Below are 25,760 nucleotides of genomic sequence, written 5' to 3'. Positions count from 1 at the left end.
ACGCATATATATGGAACCTAAAAAAAAAAAAAAGGTACTGATGAACCTAGTTGCAGGGCAGGAATAAAGAGGTAGACATAGAGAATGGACTTGATGACATGGGGTGGGAGGGCGAAGCTGAGGCGAAGTGAGAGTAGCATCGACATACATACACTACCGAATGTAGAATAGTTGGCTGGTGGGAAGCAGCAGCATAGCACAGGGAGATCGGCTTTGTGCTTTGTGATGACCTAGAGGGGTGGGATAGGGAGGATGGGAGGGAGGGTTAAGAGGGAGGGGATATGGGGACGTATGTATGCATATGGCTGATTCTCTTTGTTGTGCAACAGAAACTAACACAGTATTGTGAAGCAATTATACTCTAATAAAGATCTACTTAGAAAAAAATGACCCAAAAAGACAACAATAGAAAAGAAGCTTCAGAAGTTTGCAAAGAGGGAATTCCCTGGCAGTCCGGTTGTTAGGACTTGGCGCTTTCACTGCCAGGGCCTGGGTTCAATCCCAGGTCGGGGAACTAAGATCCTATAAGCTGCACAGCATGGCCAAAAAAAAAAAAAAAGTTTGCAAAGAAAGCAAAGGTATTTATAACTTTAAGGTTAGGGTTAGATAAATAAGATTTTCATTTTCCTTAACTTATGTCTTTATTTCTTAACTTGATATTTAATTTAGAATTAGAAGTCTCTACTGAAGAGGAAAATGATACTGGAGATATAAAAGATGGATCCCTCTTGAAAGCAAAAAGGAAGCATAAGAAAAAACATAAGGAGAGGCATAAAATGGGAGAAGAGGTTATACCATTGTGAGTACTATCAAAGGCCATCAGCAGTGCTAGTTATATTGTTGGCAATTGACATATTCCATGGAAACTCGTTAAAGGACCCTTTTAGGGGGTGATCTGGCCATAAGGCAGTCTCATGACATGAACCCTAAAGTGATCTTTTCAAAAAATTGAGGCTCTGGTGTTCTGATCTCTGGGTTCGGTACCCATGTAGTACTGATTAAATTCAGTGTCTTGATTTGATGGCAGCACTCCACACTGAGGGGGGATCTCACAGACGCTGCAGTCTGCCTCTTGTCACCAGCTCCTAAGCCGGGTCCCAGAGCCACCCTTGGGGATGCAGCCACCACCCTGTTGCTGCGGGGTGGGGAGCAGGCCCCAGGTGACAGATGGCTTAGCAGGAACCTCTGAGTGGAGAGCTCTGGGGTTCTGTTCCCATCTCACCACCACCTATGCGTTATAAGTCCCTGGGGCCGAAGGACAGACACAGACCCGAGGCAGCCTGGAATGTTGTTCCCCCAACTTGGGCCTTGGTTTCCAGTGGAAAATGCAGAGCTTTGCAAGGCTAATCTCTAAGGACATTTCTGCTGGGAAATCCCTCGAGTTTTTGATGGTAGGACAATTCTCTACGCCATATTTCAGGGTTGTGCTTCTAGAGAGGCCAAGTGGAACCCCCAGGAGATGGCAGGACTCCACCTCCAGCGCAACAGGAGCCCCACTTATGCGCACCAGGAGATCCTCATGCCCCTGAGACGACATGTGGGTGTTTTGTCCAGACCAGGATGACTGCTGCTCTTGGGTGGGAGATGAGGTATTTCCCTTCATGCATTTTCATCTTCAAATGACTTCGGTGAACTGGGTGTCTGGGGCAAGTCTCAGCTCTCTCTCTCTTTGTGGTTATTATTATTAGTTGCTGCAATTATTCAGGTGATGATTATTACTGTTATTATTATTCAGTTCAGAGGCTTCCCTAGAGGCTGAGTGAGGGGGCTTCCCCACTCCACACTCAGACACTGAAGTATATTTGGAGGGGCACAGTACGATGTGCAGATCACTTAGGAAAAATACTGATTCCAGCAATCACTCTCCACTGAGGCTGGGGTGGAGGGGTTTCTCCATTCACGTGCTTGGGTTTCAATGACACAATTTGGTTATGGTGATCGCAGGCTATGGCAAGTGCCTCTAAGTCTCCTTTCTGCCCCTCAGACCCCTGGCCAGTTTCCATCTGCTGGGTCACAGAAGCCTGGAGAAGGCCAAGTTGCTGAAGCTGGTAGCCAAGTTCACCGTGAGAAGCAGGGCAAACAGGTCTAGGCTGCTGTGCTCTGCTTTCAGAGGTCAAATGGGACCATGTAAAAACCAAGGTGAGCCCACCCTCTTTCCTGAAGATATTTAGGAATAAAGTAGCCTGTAGAGTTGATGAGGGGACTTCCCCTGTGTGGAAGCCTCCAGTGAAGAAGTGAAGAAGGAATTAGAATATCTAGGATTAGAATATCTCCCCTTTGCAACCCCTAACGAATGGACAGAACTAGAGAAGGAGCATCGTGAGAGAGTGGGGCTCCTCCTGTTGGGAGAACGTTCCATCACTGCCCAAGTAGTCTTGCTAAAAGTATTTGAACCTGAATCTAATTAAGCCTCTGGATCCAACTACCAACTTATAAGAAAAGCAGAGAAGAAACATGTTTAATGATACTAGGAGGGTGGAATCAACAAAATTCAGACTGTGGGAAACCCTACAGGACAAATGGTCCAGCTTCTTCAACAAATAAATTGCTAAGAAAAAAAGAGAGAGACAAAGGGGGATCCAATGGGTTATAAGCGACTTATCAACCAATTGTAACGTGTGAACTTATTGGAGCCTGAATCAAATAAACAAATTTAAAATAATTGACATTTATGATGCAGTTGGAATTTGAACACTGGATATTTGAAGATATTAATTTAATTTTTTTTAGTTGTGATAGTGGTCTTGTGATAATGGTATGTTGTAAAAAAAAATAGCCCTTGTCATTCTGAACTATTCACAGGTAAAGTAATATGTGTGGGGGATGTGGGCGGGGGTAGAGCTGAACCGAACTTGGTCATGGGTAGATGATGATTGCAATGGGGTGTGTAGGGTTTCATTACACTCTTCTGCTATTTTTGTGTAGGCTTGAACTTTTCTGTAATAACTTATAATGTCTTAAAAAAATAAATCAGGGCCTTATCTGCATGGGGAGATTGGTTTGGGCGACAGTAGTGGAGAACGGAATCATGATGGGAGGGACCCCTTCTAACGACTCTGCAACCATGAAGGAGACTATCATTTATCAAATGCTTATGAGCCTGACACTGTGCTAAGCTCCCTCTTTGTATTATGTTATTTAATCTTCATAGCACCTCTATGAGACACGTACTATTGTTATCCTCACACGTGAGGAAACTGAGGTTCAGAGAGGTTAAGAAAACTGCCTATAGTCACACAACTAAATCCAGGGCATAGACCCACACTGGCTCCAGAACCTCCACTGAGGCTGGGATCTGACCTCGAGTTCTTACTTCAATGCCAGTGTTTTTCCTATCCTACCATCGCCCACCCTTTAAAAAATAGAAATATATTTATAGTTTTCCTGATATAAAAATGCATATACTATAGAAATGATAAAGAAGGAAAAGCTTTAAAAGATAAACTTGTTTTGTTTGAGAGAAGCTAGAACACACTTCAAAACAGAGCTCAAGATTAAGGGCACGAGGGGGAGTCTTTCCACACAGAGGGAGTTGAGGGCAGTTGGTAGGGCCTGGGCTGGGTTTGAAGAGTAGAAGAATTTTCACCATCTGTTTGTGTGCCAGAGAAATCCTCTTTCTCTGTAATACTGTTTTTTGTTTGTTTGTTTGTTTGTTGTTTTTGTTTTCCCCCACCCGGTGCTATCTTATTTCCTTTTCAGCAAAGCAAGTGGCCTCTGATGCCAAGGGGGAAACACAGGTGAGCCTGGCAGCCACCATCCAGGGCTGAGCTGCTAGCATTGGCCCCAAATCACCTACCTCAGAAGCAAGCCCTGTATCCCAGGGACAAAACCCTTTCTTTGCCCATTTCTGTTTTGTAAAAATCGGTGAGATGGTGACTAAATGGTCTTATTATTATTTCTAGTGCCTGGAAGCTTAGCCTCCAGGTTCCTCCACCTAGCCTAGTAACAGATCCCTCCACCACTCGCGGGACAGGTGGCAATCCACTGGTGAAAGAACTCAGAGTATAGCCTTACAGACCACCTAACTTTTTCCAGGTGTCCATTTCCTTTTTACCAATGGTGTTCCCAGTATTTCAGCTTAAAATATATGTAGAGGTTTACCCAAAACATGTACAACAATATTTAGAGTAACACCACTCATTACAGCCCAAGTTGGAAACTGCCCCAGTGCCATCAATGGTACAATGGATCAACAAACTGTGTTATATTCCTACAGTGGAATACTGTACAGTAAAGAAAATGAACTGCAACCACACTCAACAACATGGGTTGATTTCACAAAGTTAAGCAAAAGGAGACAGACACAAAAGGAGACATACTGCATGATTTCATTTATATAAAATCAGAAACAGATGACACCCCTCTATGCTGTTAGAAGACAGGATAGTGGTGGGGACTTCCCTGGTGGTCCAGTGGTTAAGACTTGGTGCTTCCACTGCAGGGGCACGGGTTCGATCCGTGGTCAGGGAACTAAGATCCCACATGCCTCGAGGCGCAGCCAAAAATTAAAAAAACGGAAGACAGGATAGTGGTTACCCTTGGAGAGAATGGTGACCGGGACAAGGGATGAGAGGCCTTGTGGGGTGCTGGTAAGGTTCTGTTTCATGATCAAGGTGCTGGTCCCAGTTTTGTTCGCTTGGAGAAAAATTCATCAAGCTGTGCATTAATGATCTGTTTGTGTATAATATTTCAATAAAAATGTCAAAAATATCTGCAAACCTCAAACAAAATTAGTTTTTCTCTAGTAATGCTGTTCAATTACACACGAAGGCGGAGCTTGATTGACACGGTCCGCCAAGCAGGGGCCATCCAGCTGACAATGACCGACTTCACGAGAACTTGCCAGAACCGTAGCTATTCTATGGCACCTCTCCCGAAATCTCAGAACCTTACCTATATCTTCCTTGAGGTCAATTTCAGCTGTGGTTGGGTGGACGATGCCCTCCACTCTCATGGAGCCAATATGGCTGATGTCACTCTGGGTCAAGGACAGCTGCATTGGGAAGAGAAGATGCAGAGGGTGGGCGAGATCAAGGCCTATGGAAAATCTTCATGTTTTACTCACATCTGTTCATTCTCTCAATTGCTTGTGTCAACAGGAAGGGCTGTGCGTGGAGCGACCATCTGACGTTTCCAAGGTGTGTGGTTTTCAACAGGCTCTTTGGAGCTCAGTGGATTTGATGTTCACCCTGAGGCTAGCAGTAAATCTGCCTCCCCTTTTGGGGGCAGGACCGGGACCTCCCCTCCTTTTCTTTTCCCTATAGCTTATGCCTTCGTTTCCCATCCGGGTGGCCTTGGTGTTCGATATCATAATTCTCTGAGTAGCTCCTGCAAGAAGCTACTCGGTTCCCTGCATTCTCTCCAGAGCAGCACAGACCCGTGGAGGCAGGGATGTAAAGCCAACCACTTTGCTGGAGAGAAGTGAGGGGCTCTGGGATTCTGACCTCTATGTCTGGCACCCTTGACTTTTGGGACCACCCTCTTGGGGCTATGCTTGTGAAATGCTGCCCCATGTGCCCAGAGCTGAGCAGAATGGGAGCCATTTTCCATTGTCTCCCCATGTGAGCTAGAACTTCTTGCTCCCCTAGATAAGGGAGAGAAAGCGAATCATCACGTAACCACAGATAGCCCCTGGAGTGGACATAAATTCCACCTCTTTGCTTCCCTGCTTTCATCAGTGATGAATTAGGAACCCGCCACGTTTATGCTCTTCTCAAAACATGCTCTTCCCAATTGCTTCAACAGAGGTTCGTACTACTGTCAGGCTGCAAACATTCGCTACCCGATATGATTAACTGACTGTTTCCGCGGGTATCACATTGCAGCCCCAGTTGACTTGGTAGATAAATTGTCTGTTATGCTTATGGGAATGAATTATTTGCATGTCTGGCTGGGCTGCTGTTGTGCTGCTGAAGACTTTTCAAATGTATAACCTTGTTTGTTTTCTTTCTGCAGCCTAGAAAGGCAAGCAGACTGAATTATTAGCCAATAATTCATTTCTAACACCAGCGATATTCAGGGAACATATCTTTGTATTTTCCTTCTTTGATAAATTACATCACACCATGTAAAGCAGGCCTCCCAAAGCCTGGTTGAGAAAGTTAGCTATGGATTTTTTTTTGGTGAGCAAGAGATATCTGGGGCATGGAGACCAGAAAGATCCACTCTGGGTACCTCTGGCTGACCAGTGTCAGCATGAACAATTGTCAGCACTAAAGAGCTTGTTTGTCCTCACGATGCAGACATTGCCGTAGCTCTTTAGTTTAAAAATGAATAATTCAAGACCAGAGAGTGAAAGTCATATTAGGGAAGGAAGGGATGAAGGAGGCTTCACTGCTTGTAAACAGTAGGTTATAAAAATGCAATAGTGTTTTATGACGGCACATTACAATTCTCTTTATTACCTTCTGCCCTAGAACAAGGCTTTTAGAAGACAGGATGGTGAATCCATCCCCGGGCCCATCTTCAGAGGTGGAATTTGAAGTTCCTTCTTTATCGCTGTCCTTTGGTTTGGACTGTTGGTAGAAATCAGAAGGACACATCAGAAATAATCCAGAAAAAGCCCAAAGTGGCTTTGAAGTCTTTCCCATGGTTACCACCAAGTTGGATATGAACGGAAGTGGTCAGATGTTAGGTTCTGTTGTTTTCAACAGAGGGAAGCAAGGGACCGCAATATGGGGAAAACAAAAGGATACTGCAAAAATCAGGTGTATTAAGGGGTTCGCATGTACCCATAGTCTTTGCTCAAACCTGGACACAGGTATGTTATTCTTGTTCTTTTTAACGCCTACAGCTTCTGATAATAAGCCAAGTGGGGTCATTCATAGCGCACTGCTCAACTTCCCTTCTCTCCAGGATTCCCCTGGGGCACAGCGGCCGAGAAATGAACTCTTATACCATCTTTTTTGCCAACATGGAGGTCTGGGGAATGAAAAGTTGACAACCCCCAAAGCAGCGCTGTCCAACAGAACTTCATTCCCTCGTGGACACGTTCTATCTTTGTGCTGCTCCGCGTTGTTGAGCACGTGAAATGTGGCTGGTGCAACCAAGGAACTGAATTTGATTTCATTTTCAGTAATTTAAATTCAAATTTAAATAGCCACACGTGGCTAGCAGTTGCCGTACTGGGCAGCATATGAAAGTATTACTCCACAAATGGCACCTCTGAGCTATAGCTACTTATCCAAAACACCTGAAATGCCATTGGCTGAACTCAGGCGACCCTCTGTGGGAAGCTAAAGGTGTGTCAGTATGCCACATGGGGAGAGGTGGAAAGTAGAGTTCCAGATCAGCTCTCTCACTTGAGATTTTGGTGAGGTCAGTGGAGGGGATCTGGAAACATGAAAACCACCCGTATGTGGGGTTTGGAAAACTCTAGTGGACCCTGCATGATGATCTGAGCTCCTCTCAAAGGCCTTTTTTTTTTTTTTTTTTGCGGTACGCGGGCCTCTTACTGTTGTGGCCTCTCCCGTCGCGGAGCACAGGCTCCGGACGCGCAGGCCCAGTGGCCATGGCTCACGGGCCCAGCCGCGAATCTTCCCGGACCGGGGCACGAACCCGTGTCCCCTGCATCGGCAGGCGGACTCTCAACCACTGCGCCACCAGGGAAGCCCAGCCCTTTATTCTTTTTCACACACATTCCTATCATTTTCTCCCAGCACCAAGCTGAGGCGGGTCCCCAGTCCATCGGGGATGCTGGCCACGCCCTTCTCTTTGGATGGTTCAACTTTCCTCCCGTTCTGTGAGTCCTGAGTTCACAGACGCCACTGGGCTCACCTTTTTGGACGTCCGTGGTTTGGCAGCCTTCGATTTCTTGCCCCCCTTCTTGCCCGACGTGGCCTTCCTTCCTCTTTTCTCTGGGGGAGGGGAGAGGATAGTTTCTGACTTGCCTTTGGTCCCTCGTTTTTTGGCCAGCAGTTCAGGGTGAATTCTGGGCAGGACGCCTCCGCTGGCGATGGTCACTCCTTTTAGCAGCTGAAGAGAGAGAGAAGGCGTGAGCTCAGACAGCAAAGAGCTCGTTGGTTCTGGATTTAATACGGTTCTAACTGTTGGCAAAACAAGCGTTAAATCTGGTCTCTGCTTTCCAAAGAAACTGCATAATACACGATTTAACTGGTTGTCCCTGCCTCACGGGTAGGGCTTTTCTCTGTAGGTAACAAGGCATCCCAAGATCTTGTACAGAAAGCAAAACAAGCAAAGCAAAATGAAAGCGTATAGAGGCTGAAATCAGGGATGTTGCCCAGAGCTTGGAGATTCCAGACATAACCGAGGATAAAGAGCTTCAGACGTGGGAGCACAGCTTGACAAAGTGAGGTTCAAAGGTTAATGCAAGGGCTAGACTCAGTTAACAACAGGCCCCACTCCTTTGATCATGCATTCCATCAGTAAAATATGTTTGACCACACACCTCCCAACTGATATGTGTTTACTTTAACTAATCAACATGAACTACCACACTAATACATTCTGCACATTCTATAGCAGCGCTACTCCAAATGTGGTCTGCAACCAAGGCTGGTCCACAAGCTATTAGTTACCTGTCTGTGACAAAGAGAGTACAGAAATCATGAGGAAGGGTCTAGTAAGTTGACAGAGTTTTTGCATACCTGTTGGATCTAGTAACAAAAAATTGTAGCTGGTAGTTTGTTTTTTTAATTTTTCTAGTAATTATTTTTTATTGTATTTTTGGAAATTATCAGCCCATGTTGGATTGGAAATAAGAACTGATTCTTAACCACAGACAGTTAACATTATAAAATACACATAAATTAAAATTCTCATACTATTTACCTGCTACCTTGCACATCTTTGGCGGGGGGCATGGGGGTGGGAATTCACTCGATTTTGGAGTCAGCTCTAAAATATAAAGCGTTAGTTTTGATATATGAAGAAGGACGCTTCTGCCCTCATCAGAATAAATCGTCAACAAAGTTTGGGGGAAGAAACTGTACAGAGAATAACATATGTGCACTGCACTTCCCTCGGCAACACACAGAGCTTGCTTTCAAAGAGGAAAAGAAATTCTGGCAAGTCTCAGAATATATAATGGGATCTATTCCAGAGACAATTTTATTTTGAATCTAAATAATATGGCTAGCAGAATTTGTTCTTCTCCCATATGATCTGACTCTTTTAGTGTAAATGTGACTGAGTACTGTAGCAGGAAGGATTTCTAGCCAGCCAGGTCCACATGCAGTAGCGCGTTTGGCAAACCCATTCCGTGGCTGGTGTCAATGCTTCAGACGTACCTGATTGAGTTCCTCGTCATTGGCCACTGCCAGCAGGATGTGTCTTGGGGCTATCCGGGCCTTCTTGTTGTCCCTCGCTGCATTCCCAGCCAATTCTAGAATTTCCGCTGAAATTTCAAGGGAGGGTTAATAGGCAATCATAGAATGGGGTCTGAGCTTTCCAAAGCGTTCCTTTGGAAATGGCCTTGGAGTTAGATCACTTTTATTTATTTGTGATTTTTATGTCTGGGCCTGGAAAGAAATCCAGAAAACTGAAAAGAACTCAGGTCACAGACAAGTAAGATATTTTAGCAAGACCTGATATACGATCCTGTGGGCAAAGCCTTCTAGTTGTCCCTTGACATTAATTCTCCCCCATCTTCCTTAGTAGATGGACCTCTGATTTTCTGCAGAGCCCCAAATCACAGGAATGAAGACACTATTTCCCAGCCACCCTTTTTGTTAGGTGTGATAGTGTGACTAAGTTCTGGCCGATGAAAAGCAAGCAGTTGTGTTGTATGGTACTTCTGGGAAGTATCCATTAATGAAGCAACAGTGCCTTTCTTCCCTTTTTACTGGCAGACTGAGGACATGATGGCTGGAATTTGAGCAGCCATCTTTGACCAAGGGTAAGAAGTTGTGGATGATAGAGCAATAAGATAGGAACCAGAATCTCTTATGGCTGTGGAGCCTCCTTATCAACCTGGACTGTCTTCTATAGACGTCTTTTGTATGAGAGAAAAAGAAACTCTCTTGTTGAAGCCATTGTCGGCAGAAGTTAATCCTGACCAAAACAGAACCCTAACATTGAAGCCGAGTTTCTTTCAGTGTGCAGCCATCTCTGAGGAGAGCTGAGACCCCTTTCAGAATCTCCTTTTCCACTTCACTTGATGCCCCTTGTCCCTCTTGTCCTAAAGGAAAATGGATAGGAAGAACTGATTTATACTAAGGGGTGAGGTACCACTTAACCTGAAAAGTGAATTCTATTTCACATACTATCAGTTTTTGAGTCAAAAAAAAACAAAACAAAACTATGGAATTGGTTTATACCCCTGAATGCTCTCCCTTTCGTCCTTTATTTTTTCTTTCTTTCTCAATTTTGGAAGGATGCTCTGCTAAATCAAATTTGTCTGCTTTCAAGAGCATGAATGAGCCTTTAAAGAAAAATCCTTCCCCTAGAGAGAGTTCTTTCCCTAAAGAAAGAGGCAACGTGCCAGTGTGTTATACGTGGGTGGAAAATTGTATGGGCATGTGTGCATGAATGTGTTGTGTGTATGTATGTGTGCAGGTATGTGTGTATGTGTGTGTGTTGGGGGGATTTGCTGGTACAATGGCATAGATACTAAACCCTAAAATTAATAGGCGATTCTGCATGAATTTTTGCAATCAACCTAATTTCAAATAAAACACCGCATGCAATTGCCATCATTCGTAAAATCTATGGCAATAAAATAAAAACTTGGCATAAGTATGCCGTATTAACTAAGCAAATGTGATTAACAAAAAATTGGAATAAAATAAGCATTAGAGTTAAGTATTTATATGGCATTTCCATAATGAAAAGCGCTAAATCACTGCAAATTCATTCTCACAACATCTTTTTTGGGTTATTAAGCAAGGAATATTGTGTTTACCAACAATTCATTTACACAGCACCGCATGTTCTGAGTCAAAGATTGGGGCACTGTAGTTTGAGAAATATGAGCAGGCTTGTTGGGATTGGAGGACAGAGTATTTGAAATTAACGCCATATTAGATATCTGGTTTGCTGCCTTCAGATTTCTGCCCAGCTTTTCTTTCGTTTAAAAGGGGTACCCATCAAAAAGAGGTGTAGTGGGCTTCCCTGGTGGCGCAGTGGTTGAGAATCTGCCTGCTAATGCAGGGGACACGGGTTCGAGCCCTGGTCTGGGAAGATCCCACATGCCGTGGAGCAACTAGGCCCGTGAGCCACAACTACTGAGCCTGCGCGTCTGGAGCCTGTGCTCCACAACAAGAGAGGCCGCGATAGTGAGAGGCCTGCGCACAGCGATGACGAGTGGCCCCCGCTTGCCACAACTAGAGAAAGCCCTCGCACAGAAACGAAGACCCAACACAGCCAAAAATAAATAAATTAATTAATAAACTCCTACCCCCAACATCTTAAAAAAAAAAAACGAAGAGGTAAATAGAGCAGAAGCTTTAGTCAAGAAAGGATTTAAAAAAAAAAAAAGAGGTGTAGTTATAAAGTCTTCACAAACAGGCTTGCTTTGTGGCTCTAGGTTAAAATGTACAGCACCCCACTGAGCACAATAAAAGGACTTTCCTGCACCTGCTAGGGGCTGCTGCTAGGGGCCCACACCTGGGAGGAAGGAGAACTCCGCTTAACCCTTTTTCCAGATGGGCAGAAAGGGGGTCAAGGAGCCTCCGAGTTTTAAGCTTCTGAGAAGTTGAATTTCATTTAGCATCTTGGACCATCACTGTCCTCCCTCTGTCTCCTGCATTTAGAGGAAGCAGTTAAGCATCCTCTTGGTGGTCATCAAATTAACCGTCAGCATGAGAGGCATGGCTAATGGGAAGCCCTACACGTTCCCAGCCTTCAGGAAGCCCCTGAAGGTCAGGTTATTTTCAGCTTGGCAGCCAGATGCACAGACACTGGATTCCCAGACGGAAAATCTGTCATCGAATGCCGCCACAGGAAGAGGCTAAAGGCAGCGATTCGTCAGGCAGCACAATGCAGGCACACAGGTGAGGCTCTGCCCGAGTGCGGCTGGGCTCTTGGACTAACTCTTCCGAAATAATTTACAAGAAAGAAAACCTTGATCGTGTGCTCAAGTGCAAAAGCAGAGGCAGAACTTTTTTTATTTAAAGAGAAAAAAACTTAAGAATACATAGCAGAAAATCTAGACCAAGGAGTTCTTTTCTATGTTGGATGTTTAGTCTGAACATTCCTTGGGCCAGACTCCACCATTTAAATGTTTGAAATAACATTAATGTTTGAAATAACATGAATCATTATTAATATTTTCAAATGTTATGACAAATATATTCACATGAACTATAAAAGTTTGCTACATTCTTGAGTGATTTTATTGATTTTGGGAGCACAGGTATCCTTGTGTATCAACTGGCAATCAATAGGAAAACTGAATTTAATGTCACACATTTGTTTCACTGCAAATTTTGTTGGAAGATCATAATTTGTTAAGTGGTGGAGATTTCCACGGAGGTCTGGAGACTTCTACAGCAAACCTCTCACTTCTCGCAAGTCACACTTCCAGCAATAGTAACCATCTGGGATACAGCTGAGTATCTGATAGTAAAAGGAATGATTTCTGGAGCCAAAAAGGAGGTTGGAAAGCTCATCATGCACATTATTTTGGAAGAGCTCGTGTCCGCTCATTTTGGATACAATCTAAACCAACACTGGATAGCCCAGCCCACAGGAGATGGGAAATACCACAGCAAGTGTAGGCTTGGGACAGAACACATGACTGTCTCCTTCCCTGGACTCCGCTCGCTTGTCCACCTGCCCGCTAGGTGGCGGTGTCTCTGGGCTCCGACTGGGCGCTCTGCTCTGCTCAGGCGTTGCAGTCTTCCGGGGAAACCCCATCTACTCACAGCGCCTGCTTCCACCTTCCTTCCCGTGTCACCAGATCTGCATTTCCAGCCCTGCCATGGTGCCACCTCGGCGTGCCACAGGTAAATCAAGCTCACCACATCCCCAAATCCAAATCATTCCTCGAAACAGGCTCCTCCCATCACCCTTGGGACTGGCAGCTCCATCCACAAACAGACCTGGGAGTCATTCCCTCTCCTTCCCTCTCCTCCCTCTCTTTTCCCAGCCTCATGAATCTTTCTTTTTCTTTTTTTTTGCGGTACGCGGGCCTCTTAGTGTTGTGGCCTCGCCAGTTGTGGAGCACAGGCTCCGGAAGTGCAGGCTCAGCGGCCATGGCTCACGGGCCCAGGTGCTCCGCGGCATGTGGGATCTTCCCGGACCGGGGCACGAACCGGTGTCCCCTGCATCGGCAGGCGGACTCTCAACCACTGCGCCACCAGGGAAGCCCCTATGGTTTATTTATTTACTTATTTATTTATTTATTTTCGGTACGTGGGCCTCTCACTGCTGTGGCCTCTCCCGTTGCGGAGCACAGGCTCCGGAAGTGCAGGCTCAGCGGCCATGGCTCACGGGCCCAGGTGCTCCACGGCATGTGGGATCTTTCCGGACCGACTCTCAACCACTGCGCCACCAGGGAAGCCCCTATAGTTTATTTATTTATTTATTTATTTATTTTTGCGGTACGTGGGCCTCTCACTGTTGTGGCCTCGCCTGTTGCGGAGCACAGGCTCCGAAGCGCAGGCTCAGCGGCCATGGCTCACGGGCCCAGGCGCTCCTCGGCATGTGGGATCCTCCTGGACGGGGGCGCGAACCCGTGTCCCCTGCATCGGCAGGCGGACTCTCAACCACTGCGCCACCAGGGAAGCCCCCAGCCTCATGAATCTTAAATAACTTTGCCCCTCTTCTTCAAGCTTATCGCCATTACCCGAGCTAAGGCTGTCTTCTTTTCCAGCCCAGATAATCTTAGTGGTTTTCCTGCCCCCAGTTCTGTCTTCCTCCAGATCCATGCCAACAAGGCCACCACTGGCCCAGGGCACCTTTGTGCAAATTAGAAAAAGATGCCCCTTCCTCAAGACACCTGACTTCCCTAATTTTGTTAGAACGAGAACCTTTACTGCCATCTGCTGGAAATGCTCATAATTAGTCACAGTTCTTTGAGGTCTATGATGTGAATGATACTCCCTTCAATGTGTGTCCTTGTGCAGTGTACAACCTGCACAACCACACACGTGGTCCTGGCTGCCAAAGTGATCTTTTCAAAACACAAATGTAAAAACTGAAAAATCATTATATTAAAAAAATGCTTGGTGTTAAATGGATAGACCCAATTGTCTGGAAATGATAGGTTTCTTTGTTACATAATGATTTCATGAAGTGCCCTGAAATTCAATGCTGTTTTAAGGCCTATTTGTCCTATCAATTAAAAATATATTACAGAACATTTTCTCACCATAAAACGATTATAAATTACTCATTCTCAATATCTTACATTTATATTATATCCATTGTTGATGAATACAAAATTATTTTCCAGAGTCTGGGGCTTGCTTTTTCAGTTCATTTTTTCCTCACTTACATTGGAGATGTAAACTGGGCCAGCATTTACAGATTGATAAACTGAAGTATGAGTGTGATGTCCATTCTGGGAGGCTGGTGGATGTCTCAGGTGGAAGGGACCTTCTAGATGAGCAGTCCAGCATGCATTCGTTGCCGGAGTGTGCAACCTCCTCCAACAGGTTGGGACCAGAAATGCCATATAGCTGTAACATCATGATGATGTGTGAACCTGGGGTTGGTCAGGCAGCCAGTCCAGAGAAATCAGGCAAGGCTAACTGCTATTTCTCCCCAAGTTCCTGAAAATTCGTGCAACTTTCTTTTTGGCTAAGTAGCACCCAGCCTTTTCTTTCTTCCTTCCTTCCTTCTTCCCTCCCTCCCTCCCTTCCTTTCTTTCTGCATTTGGTGTAGATTTTATTTTTGTATTTATAAAATCTTTAAATTTTTAATAGATTTTATTAAATTTGGGGATCTGCTCTAGGAAGAATTAAAATGGGCTTTAAAATATGGATAATTTCTTGGTATAGTTTTACTTAATAGAAAGAATGGTTCATGAATTTCAAACATTTGTGAAATATGACTTTGCATTTTTACATGCTATTTTTAAAACTTTTTTCTTTTTTATTAGAAATTTTATATTGAAGTATAGTTGATTTACAATGTTGTGTTAATTACTGCTGTACAGCAAAGTGACTCAGTTATATATGTGTGTGTGTGTGTATATATATATATATATATATATACACATTCTTTTCATATTCTTTTCCATTATGGCTTTTCACAGGATATTGAATATAATTCCCTGTGCTGTACAGTAGGACCTTGTTGTTTATGCATTCTATATATACCAGTTTGCATCTGCTAATCCCAACCTCCCACTCCATCCCTCTCCCACCCCCATCCTCCATGGCAACCACCAGTCTATTCTATATGTCCCTGATTGTGTTTCTGTTTCATAGATAGGTTCATTTGTGTCATATTTTAGATTCCACATATTAGCAATGTCATATGATATTTGTCTTTCTCTGTCTGACTTACTTCACTTAGTATGATAATCTCTAGTTTCATCCATGTTGCTGCAAATGGCATTATCTTGTTCTTTTTTATGGCTGAGTAACATTCCATTGTATATATGTACCACATCTTCTTTATCCATTCATCTGTCAATGGATATTTAGGTTGTTTCTATGTCTTGGCACCCAGCTTCTTCTTACTTGGCTGTTCCTGTGGCCCCAGGTCCCCTCTCGGAGGCAGTGAGTGGGAGAGGGGACCTTCAGAGACCATAGACATGAATCTGAGAGGAGAAGTAAATTGGCCTCCCCCCTTATCCCACCCATTATTGAGCAGAGCTGATTCTCCCCTCCAGACAGCTCCCACATGTGCCCATTTCTTCTCATCGTCTCCACTGAGAACCCTAGTCCTGGCCCCTGTCAATTCTCAAAAGTGACTTTAAAACAGCCCCCACTGGTTTCCTGGACTCTGATCTTGCTTCCCACCAACTGTTCTCCACCTAAAGCCCATGTGAGGCCCCCAGAATGCCACCTCCTCCCTTCGATGCCTCCCCTGGCATGTGTGTGCAAAATGTGCACACTCTCATGTGGCCCTCAAGGACCTGACCCCTGCTCCCCCATCTCATCTCTCACCCTTCCCATTTCCCAGCTCTGCTCCAGGTACACAGAAATGCCTCCAGTTTCTGGAAGGGGCCACATACTTCCTCTAAACTTTAGATCTTCACCCTTGTTTCTCCCCAAACTGATAATCAACCCATCTGAATCTAGCCAACTCCTACCAATTCCCCACCCTGGCTGCCCATCAGAATCTTTTGGGGAAGCTTTAAAAACTCCTGATGCCCAAAAGTATCTCAGAATCTCTGGGGTTAAGACCCAGGTATCAGGATTTTAAATCAATCAATTTGTTAAAAAGCAGGATTGAGAACCTGGTTAGGTCTTTTTTAAAAAAATTTATTTTATTTTTATTTACTATTTTTGGCTGTGTTGGGTCTTTGTTGCTGCGCGCGGGCTTTCTCTAGTTGTGGCGAGTGGGGGCTACTCATTGTGGTGTGTGGGCTTCTCATTGCAGTGGCTTATCTTGTTGTGGAGCATGGGCTCTAGAGCACAGGCTTCAGTAGATGCGGTGCATGGGCTCAGTAGTTGTGGCTCATGGGCTGTACAGGGCAGACTCAGTAGTTGTGGCTCGCGGGCTCTAGAACGCAGGCTCAGTAGTTGTGGCACACGGGCTTAGTTGCTCCACGGCATGTGGGATCTTCCTGGACCAGGGCTTGAACCCATGTCCCCTGCATTGGCAGGCGGACTCTCAACCACTGCGCCACCAGGGAAGCCCCGGTTTCCAATTTTTAAAAATATTTATTTCTGGCCGTGTCGGGTCTTAGTTGTGGCACCCGGGATGTTTCGATACGGTGCATGGGCTTCAGAGCACGTGGGTTCTGTAGTTGCGGCACGCAGGCTCTCTAGTTGTGGCCCACGGGCTTAGTTGCCTCATGGCATGTGGGATCTTAGTTCCCTGACCAGGGATTGAACCTGAGTCCCCTGCATTGGAAGGCAGATTCTTAGCCACTGGACCACCAGGGAAGTCCCCCTGGTTAGGCCTTTTTAATTTTTATTTATTTATTTATTTTTAACATCTTTATTGGAGTATAATTGTTTTACACCCCTGGTTAGGTCTTAACAACCCTTGCTTTATATTAGGCAGCCTCCCCCTGCTTCCCAAAGCCCCTCTGGCTTCCCTGTCCACATGAATGTCATCTTATTGTGTTGTTTTTAATGCTAGTCAACTCTGCTAGAATGTAAACCCAGGGAAGGCAGGACCACATCTGTCTGTTTTCCGTTGTATGTTTAAGGCCTGATGCAAAGGAGAAACTCAGTCAATATTGTTGTCGTGAATGTTAAAGGTCATTTCAAGGGTGACAGGAGGCTTTCACACTTTGAACTCTCTTCCCTAAACAAAATCAATTCATGCCCCCTTCCAAAACAAAACAACTAACAAAAATCCTCTTTTTACTTACTCAGCAATGGCCTGCAATAATGATTCATTCCTTTGGCTTAAACACCTTGTCTCATTAAAATGCAATACAGCCCCCAAATATACTACCTTAACAGAATTACTCATTACACTTTGCCCTGAATGATTTCATCAGCTCTTAATAGAAGAGAGAGGAGAAGAATTACCATTTATTGGGTGCATCCTATACACCAGACATTTTGCATACATTGGCTCATTAATGGAGTTAAATGAGATTAGCTCTGGAAACACCCAAAGCTCAGAGAGGTTAAGGAAATTAGCCCAAGGTAACAGAGCTGGTAAATTGATAAATCAGATTTAAGCTGACATCTAAGCCCCTACTGTCAACTCCAGCCTGAGTTTGGAGGGGAGAAAAAAGCACAAAAGGAAGGGAAGGAAAGGACACCGTCAAGACAGTTCTGGGCCTCAGAAGACCCGCTTCATCTTCTCCATTTGACCCAGGATGGTGCTGGAAGCTGGGACTGGCCCTGGGGAAGGAGTGTTATTGGCAACAGCATCCTTCCAGCTGCTCCTCCTCTCTTCTCTCACACTTCATGTCCAAACCGTCGGATCCTGCTGACATAGCCTTCAAGATATCTCAGTACTCTGACCACTCCTCGGAGGCTCCACTGCCTACTCCCCAACCTCACGTCTCTCACCTGGATCTCTGCAACTGCCTTCCTGCTGCTTTCCCTGACCCCGCCTTGTACCCCCCTCCCCACAGGCAGTGTCTTGCACATCTGCTCAAAACCCTCCAGAGCTCCCGTGACAAGCTCTTCTGACCCCACCAGCCACTCTCCCTCAGGCCTCATTTACAGTCCAAGTTCCCTCCCTCAGCCCCAGCCCTCTGTCCCCATTGCTGCTCCTTGGACACCCCCAGCACCTGTTTCCCTCTGTCCCGAGGGCCCCCCCCAGACACCCACATGCCTACCCACTGGCCTCCTTCAGATGCCAGCCCCTCAGTGGGGCCTCCCCTCAGCCCCCCACTTCCTGGAATTAGCCCAAGCCTAACTCCTTTCCTGCTTTATTCATCCCCGAGCACTTAACACCATCTGCTGGACCACATACACTTCACTCATTTGTTTGCTGTTTCTCCCTTCAGAATGCATTCTGCTTGAAGGCAGAGGCTCCTGTCTGTCTTGGTCTCTGCTGTATCCTCAGCACCTAGAATAACACCTGGCACATAGTAGGTGTTCAGTAAATGTTTGTTGAGTGAATGAAAGACTATGAGAAAATGGGTGACAGACACTATCGATCTTTATGGATGTGCTGGCTTGAAGTCCAGAGTGTGACATTCAGGCTATAGTATGCATAGCTATGAGGTCTGGTGGCTCTAATTGAAGACAGATGAAAAATCATATAAATGGCCCAATGCTATTAGCAGGGAAGAGTCTAAGGACTTACTGTGTGCACTGACAGGTAGATGCTCGACAAATATTTGTTGAATGAATGAAAAGGAAAACATAAGCTTTTTCATCAAACACTTCTGAACCAAAGAACAGAGTCACCAGTCAACAAAATCTGAAAAGGCCAAATTTTGTTCTATTGTATTATGCACAGTTTAGACTTTTGCCAAGTGGAGGCACAGGAACTACTATTATTTTGATTATACAAACATTATAATGGGGCAGGGTAGTGAAGCAGAAAGTGCACAGCTTAGGGTTGAAGGATGTCAGGGTATCCTGGCTCCCCGCTTGGAGGCTGTGGAATCTCTGGGTTACTCAGGGTCTTCCAGCATCAGTGGGTGGTATAGATCTAAAGGTTGTTTTAAAGCTTCAGTCACCGTTTTCAAAGTCCTTCCTCTCCCTCCAAGCCAGGAGATTTTTTTCCCATCAGATTCCTGGGTTTAAAATGCAGCCAGGAACCTGCATTTTAAAAAAGCATTCCCCAGGCCTTTAGACCTGCTGCTGAAAGACTGGCCAAAATCCTGCTCCTCTGAGTGGGCTCTGGACCAGCAGCATAAGCATCACATCACAGCAGTGTGTTAGAAATGCAGAGTCTCAGGTGCTACCCTGAGACTGGTCAACAGGATCCTACCCTTGACCTTGTCAACAAGATCCCTGGAGTGATCCCCACTTTGAAAAGCAATGCTCTATCACACTTGATTGGTTTCACTTTCAGAGCCCTCCAGTCCTTCTCTCCAACCTCCAGAGCAACAACAAAAAAAGCTAAATGTAAAGTTACTCAAATAGGTAAAGAACACACACAACAAAAATGCTATCTTTCAGTAAAAAAAATAATTTTAACAACCAACATGGGAAACTCTTTCCTATGTATTTGTAGACAGAGAACCACCTCTGTAAAGGAGGGTAAAATTAAAACGTTGCCGGCTTCATGGAACCAACTGAAGAGGCTTTCAATGCTGGGCTCAGCATTATTTATGGACATTGAGCCCTAGGTTCAATACAGCAGGAGAGCTGAGGTTTAGTGAGGACCGTGAAGTAAAAGTGAAGACTCCTGTTACAAAATGAATAGCAAGCCCCTATCTTCCCCATAGTTTGTCTTTTGTGGGAACCTAGAAATTTACGTATTACATTTGTCTACAGCAAGACACACCTTTCTTGGGGCTGGTCTAGAAAAGACACTTTATTGTGGATTCTCTTCCTTCCATGTTGATCCTCTGCCCTTACGTGCTCTTCCCTCCCCTAAAGCCTACAGGAGTTGGTTTTAGCCAAGCAGGCAAACTGAAACCCCATTACCGCGCACAGCGACCTTGAGACAGCCACGGGCGAATCAAGGCTTCCCTGCCCAGCCTGTGTGCAGGGGCCGAGGGGAAGGTGAGATCTGGGAGCGGGTTACCTGCCCTGCGTGTTCACGTTACCTGCCAGGTATTCGATGACCGCGGCCATGTAGACGGGAGCACCCACGCTGATCCGGTACTTGAACGTCCCTTTCTTCAGGTACCGCATCAGCCTCCCCACGGGGAAGATGACCCCGGCCCTGGCTGAACGCGACAGCTTGGACATTTTCTTCTTCCCGCTCCGGCCCGACATCTTGCCTTAGTTTTGCTCTCAGCTTGCTTGACACGGTGGCCTCCCGGCACTAACTCAATGCTGGAAAGGAAAGGTGGCAGGGTAAGGAAGGGCGACTGGCCTACAGCTTGGGAACCGTGGTGTGGCCACAGAGCTCGTGTGACATGCCTGATAGCCCCGGGGAGGCAGCCCAGACCTGGCTGCCACCGCAGGGTGCTGCAGATGGGGAGCTGGGGCTCGGCAGGCCCACCCATGAACAACTCCCCACCCCACCCATCCAGCCCAGCCTCCGTAGGAGAGGCCAGAGAGAGAGGCCATGATCCTGTGGTCAGCCTCCAAAGAGGTCCACTTCAACATCCCCAGAACCTGTGAATATGCTACTTACATGGCGGAAGAGACTTTGGAGATGTGATTAAGCTAAGGATGCTCCGGTGGGGAAGATTATCCTGGATTATCTGGGTGGGCCTAATGTAATTGCAAGGGTCCTTATAAGATGGAGGGAGGAGATGAGAGTAGTGACAGGATGACAGCAGGAAATGGATTCTCCCCTCTTAGCCTCCGGAAGGAACCAGCCCTGCTGACACCTTCACTTTAGCCCATTGAAAATGATTTTGGACTTCTAACGTCCAGAACTGTAAGAGAATAAATGTGTATTGTTTTCAGCCACTAAATTTGGGGGATAACTTGTTACAGCAGCAAGAAGAAAACTAATATGGTTCCCCTTTGCCCTGATTTGCTCCTGCCTCTTTTAATAAATAGTACAAAGTTAATATGGCCATGGCTATCATAATGGTTAGCTTTGACTCACAACTCAGAGCTGATGTACACTTCTCAGATGGAAGCACTTTTCTAAATTCCCTAATAACGTAGTATTCTTTTTTTTTTAAATTTTTATTGGAGTATAGTTGATTTACAATGTTATGTTACTTTCAGGTGTACAGCAAAGTGAATCAGTTATACATATACATATATCCACTCGTTTTTTGATTTTTTTTCCCATATAGGCCATTGCAGAGTATTGAGTTCCCTGTGCTATATAGGTCCTTATTAGTTATCTATTATATAGATAGTAGTGCATATATGTCAATCCCAATCTTCCAATTTATCCCTTCCCCCTGTAGCATTCTTAAAAACAGAAACATGCCAGAAGAGGCAGTTTTATTGACTATGCTAAGGTAGAGTAACACAGCAAATTAAAAGCCAGAATGCAACCCAAGCTTTTGCTCCTTAGAATGGGGAATCCAGGTTGATTTTGGGGGAGAAACTTCAGAATCAGCATGAAGAGGTGACTTCAGTACAGTGCACCGAGACACGTATATGATTCTGTGTTATTTTAGGAAGCTATCTTTTGTGCGAAGATAAAATAATTATATACTTCTGAAGAAGCCTTTGTAAGGCTAAAACTAATTCAGAGAATTGTAATGGAGCTAAACCTGTTGGTGGAGGGAGTACTGTAACCAAAAAAGGAACATAAGCCAGAATAAGTAAAAGCAAATTACAAACAAGCAGAACCAAAGAAAAGGAAACAAAAATTTTCCAGGAAAAAATGTTAATGAATTAAAGCTCTCTGGCCCGAGGGCAGCATCATTCTCAGTTGCCGTTTTCTCTGGGGATGGAGAATGAGAAGGTCAAAAATAAATCGACATTGCTTCTATCTGTTGAGGCAGCCATCTCAAATTTTGGCTTGGTTAGTTTACTAACAGCAAAGATGGCAATGAAAAGGCCTAAGAAAGTGGGTAAGAATATGATGGAAGAAAGTGCTAAATAAATGCATGGCTAATATGAAAGATACAAACCTGGGATTTCTTTAATCTGGATGGAAGATTGAACATAGAGTTCAGTTTTCTAAAGTATCCGATAACTCTGTATGACTGAGGAGTTTTATATAAGAACTATGGAATTTAGCAACAAATCCCATTCTCAACACCCTCTTATCTCTGAGGTAAATGACCTGAGTTTGAGGCATATTACTATATACTTGACATACGTTCTTTTTGTATGCTCATATGTACTTACTACCCTCCTGTTTTATGTGTCGTTTTGCCACCAAGAGATGTAGGTACTCATCAAAGTTAAGTACAAGCAAAGATGAGCAAATAGCCTGAGAACGTTATCTCTTTCCCAGTAAGGCACACGGATAAGACAGCATCACTTTTTTTTAGAACTTGCACATTTCTCTGCTTCGGCTGCAAACTCTCGTAAACCCACTTACAGCTGTGTCCTCTCTGTGATGACGCAGGGAGCTGCATATGAGGATTATAACCATCAACTCATGGTGAAGAAACGCAGGTCAGGCATCGATGAGTGTACAGAGTACCTGCTGGTAGTCAGTGCTATCCCAGGGGACAGGGAACACGAGAGCAATGTTCAACAGTCCCTGCTCTTAGGGACAATTACATGGCACATGCTGGCTACCCGCTGGTGGCGTTCAGAATGGGGATGGCCCTTGGTGTAGTGGAAAGAGCCTGGGACCAGGCAGGAATCCCTGGGTGTGGTCCCACTTCTACATGACTAGCTATGGGAGCTGTGTGTGTCATTCGAGTGGCCCCATCTGTAAATCAGGGAGGTGACTGATTGATCCTGAAGGTCCCTCTGGTCTTAAACATTCCAGTCGTTGGAACTGCACTTTCAAATGGTTCTGGAAAAGAAGCTCAGTCTCTTTAAGAAATGATATCTGAAGGGTTAAGAGCCTGTGCAGGTGCATAAAGATGTGTTAGTATTGGTGACTCCGCTAAACCGATTATTAGTTACTGATAAGTGGGGGGAGGGGGAGGATTAGTAGGTCTGGTTGCCGAGGAAACCACCTGAAAAGCCCATCACGGGACGGACATGCTCTGTGGATACCGTACGATGTGCTGGATGGTCATAATCTCTCCTACAGAGAGAAAAATGCACGGAGCACAAACACCACAAAGCAGGACCCCTTCATCCCCCCCACCCCCCAGTACATTTTTCTCAAATGAAAACAGACAGGGAATGACTAGGTGTGCAGGATGAAGCCACCCAGGGACTTTCCCAGTATCAGTCAAGTGGAGTCACGAATTGCCCTAAAACTTGGAAATAAGGACTGGCAGTAGAAGGAAAACGGGACTGTAGGGCATTGATGCCTAACACATTCATGAAGATAAAATAGGAAAGGAAAGGAAAGTCAGGGTTAGATCAAATAGAAACATACGAGCTGACTATTATAAAATGTAGGGATCACCCCAAACACAGCACTTTGTAACGAGACTTTCCTTCTTTGGCTTCCAGACTTTCCTCTAGGTTAGGGCCTCAGAGCTGGGGATGCAGCGCCATTTGAATCTAAGTGTGAGATTGACCGTTGCATGTGCTTTAATAGGACTAGAGAGCTCTTTGTGTCTGGGGACCCATCTTTTTGATAGGGAACCAGGAACCAAAACCACTCACCCTGGCCAGGCACGGTAATAACCGCTTGCATAAGTTGTCTCATAACAGAAGCTCCTGATAAGGAGCACGATATGTCCTGCCAACCTCCCAGGAACCCTCACGCTGGAATCCACCTTTGCTGGGAGATGCAAGTGCCACCAGGGAGGACTCTGAGTCAGATCAAATATGGGCACAAGCAAGATGATTGGCCAGAGACAACCCAGAAAACTAACTCCACCACCATCATAAACCCTGAGACTATGGGCCGCGTGGCAGAGCAGGTCTCCTGGGTTCCCTTACCCTGCTGCTCTCTGCCCAGGCGCCCCTTTCCAATAAAGCCTTTTGTTCTGTCAGTAGGTGTGTCTCCTCGGACAATTCATTTCTGAGGGTTAGACACGAACCCACTTTTAGGGCCCTGGAAGGGGTCCCCCTCTGGTAACATTTTCAGACATCACGCTGACTTTAAGCAGCCAGGTGCCTAATTCCTGGCCCCGGGGGCTGGGAGGCCCCTGCACATTGTAAGAATCAGACTACCTCCAGGAATCCTTAGGGGAAGTAGAGAGGAGCTGACAGGTCATACCTGCCGGAACCCACAGATGGAAGGAAGTGTTGAGCCTCCTTGGCCCACTAGAGAGAAGACCCTACTTTCTAAATCCCCCAGTCCCCCGGCCTGCGCTGGACTCTGCCTGCAGTGGTGAGAAGTGATAACCTCTAACTCCCTTTTTTTCTAGGCCTCCCCTGACTCTATGCAGTCTTGGGAAGTCAGGAGTTTAAAAACTTGAATGCGTTTTTATCTACTTCCTGTGAACCTGAATCTCAGTGGAGGGCCACTGCTCGAAAGAGAACTATTGCGATGTGAAATCTGTTTCCATCAGACTAATACTTAAATGTTTACATTTATTTACCTTCTGCTCGAAAACAAGTTTTGTTCTAATTAGGCAGAGCTTAAGGACTATAGTACATGATGTTTGTTTATAGGTTTGAAGAAAGAATATGGCTGGACGCAGCTCTTCCAGTGGTTATACACACTACGTGGAGGATGTGAGAGGAACTGGGAAGCAGACCAGATACCACCTAGATCCGCATCATACCTGTCCTTCCACATCTGAAAGACCAAGGTATGACCACAGTATAAAGTCTCATAATTACTCTCAAAGTGAACAGAAGAGTTTTAAGCATGTTAAGTTGGGGGGCGGGGCAGGAAAATAAAACTCAGGGAAGAAGCAAGGAGAATGCAGTGTTGCCCGCTTACTCCTTTCACCTCCAGGAGCACGGCAGTTGGTAGAACACCACTGGTTTTGTGTGTGCTGGGGAAGTATGGGACTCTGTTGTTTTAGGATTTGTTTTTATGTTTGGGTTTTAAGCCCATAAGAACACCAATGAGTTAGATTTTACAGGTATCACAAGGGTAAATATTAAATTGCGGCACTGACTCAGACATGGACGATAAACTCACACTAGCCTATTTAAATAACTATTGTTATTTCATTGATTTTATGATGTGCCTTTTTAAAAAAACATTTTACTATCTCTAGAAATCAGTATGCATCTTGCAATCTGTGACATCAGAGATTCGATGAAAGACAGTATTTATGGAGCATTTATTATTGAACAAGAAATGACATTAGATGTTGTGGAATATACATGGCCTCTGTCCTCAAATGTTTTCCAATGAACTTGCATGACAGCTTATAATAAAGTTTTAAACAGATGCTAGAGCCATGGTTTCCAAACTGTGTGCCAAGGGACCCCAGGACACAATAGCTAATGGTTTTTTTTGTTTGTTTTTTTAATTAATTAATTAATTAATTTTTGGCTGCGTTGGGTCTTGGTTGCTGTGCGCGGGCTTTCTCTAGTTGCGGCGAGCGGGGGCTACTCTTGGTTGCCTTGTGCGGGCTTCTTGTTGCGGTGGCTTCTCTTGTTGTAGAGCACAGGCTTCTCATTGAGGTGGCTTCTCTTGTTGTAGAGCACGGGCTCTAGGCATGCAGGCTCAGTAGTTGTGGCACG

At 45.2% G+C, this 25,760-nt stretch overlaps 2 protein-coding genes across 6 annotated transcripts in view; one reads left to right on the top strand and one right to left on the bottom strand.

Annotated features, from left to right (window-relative positions):
• AIFM2 (apoptosis inducing factor mitochondria associated 2) overlaps positions 1-6,456 on the top strand; it is a 37,195-nt gene extending 30,739 nt beyond the window's left edge. For 4 of the 5 annotated variants that reach the window (XM_029245691.1, XM_029245692.1, XM_029245690.1 and 1 more), the window contains exons 9-10: positions 670-799; positions 1,421-1,623. In XM_029245691.1, coding sequence (XP_029101524.1) covers positions 670-799; positions 1,421-1,529 — 239 coding nt within the window. In that variant the 3' untranslated portion in view covers positions 1,530-1,623. Of the gene's footprint in view, positions 1-669; positions 800-1,420; positions 1,624-5,099; positions 5,139-6,416 lie in introns of those variants that run through there. The other variant, XM_029245696.1, reaches the window with a different exon arrangement.
• LOC114908915 (core histone macro-H2A.2) overlaps positions 1-25,760 on the bottom strand; it is a 53,872-nt gene that overhangs the window by 14,539 nt on the left and 13,573 nt on the right. Inside the window, exons 2-6 of the mRNA XM_029245697.1 lie at positions 20,216-20,447; positions 9,249-9,355; positions 7,777-7,974; positions 6,405-6,515; positions 4,894-4,993 (exon numbers count right to left, since the gene is read on the bottom strand). Coding sequence (XP_029101530.1) covers positions 4,894-4,993; positions 6,405-6,515; positions 7,777-7,974; positions 9,249-9,355; positions 20,216-20,387 — 688 coding nt within the window. The 5' untranslated portion in view covers positions 20,388-20,447. The remainder of the gene's footprint in view (positions 1-4,893; positions 4,994-6,404; positions 6,516-7,776; positions 7,975-9,248; positions 9,356-20,215; positions 20,448-25,760) is intronic.

The sequence above is a fragment of the Monodon monoceros genome, unplaced genomic scaffold (genome assembly GCF_005190385.1).
Source record: "Monodon monoceros isolate NGI ecotype Baffin Bay Population unplaced genomic scaffold, NGI_Narwhal_1 Super_Scaffold_4, whole genome shotgun sequence".
Taxonomy (NCBI): domain Eukaryota; kingdom Metazoa; phylum Chordata; class Mammalia; order Artiodactyla; family Monodontidae; genus Monodon; species Monodon monoceros.
This window is presented reverse-complemented; position numbering and strand designations above follow the sequence as displayed.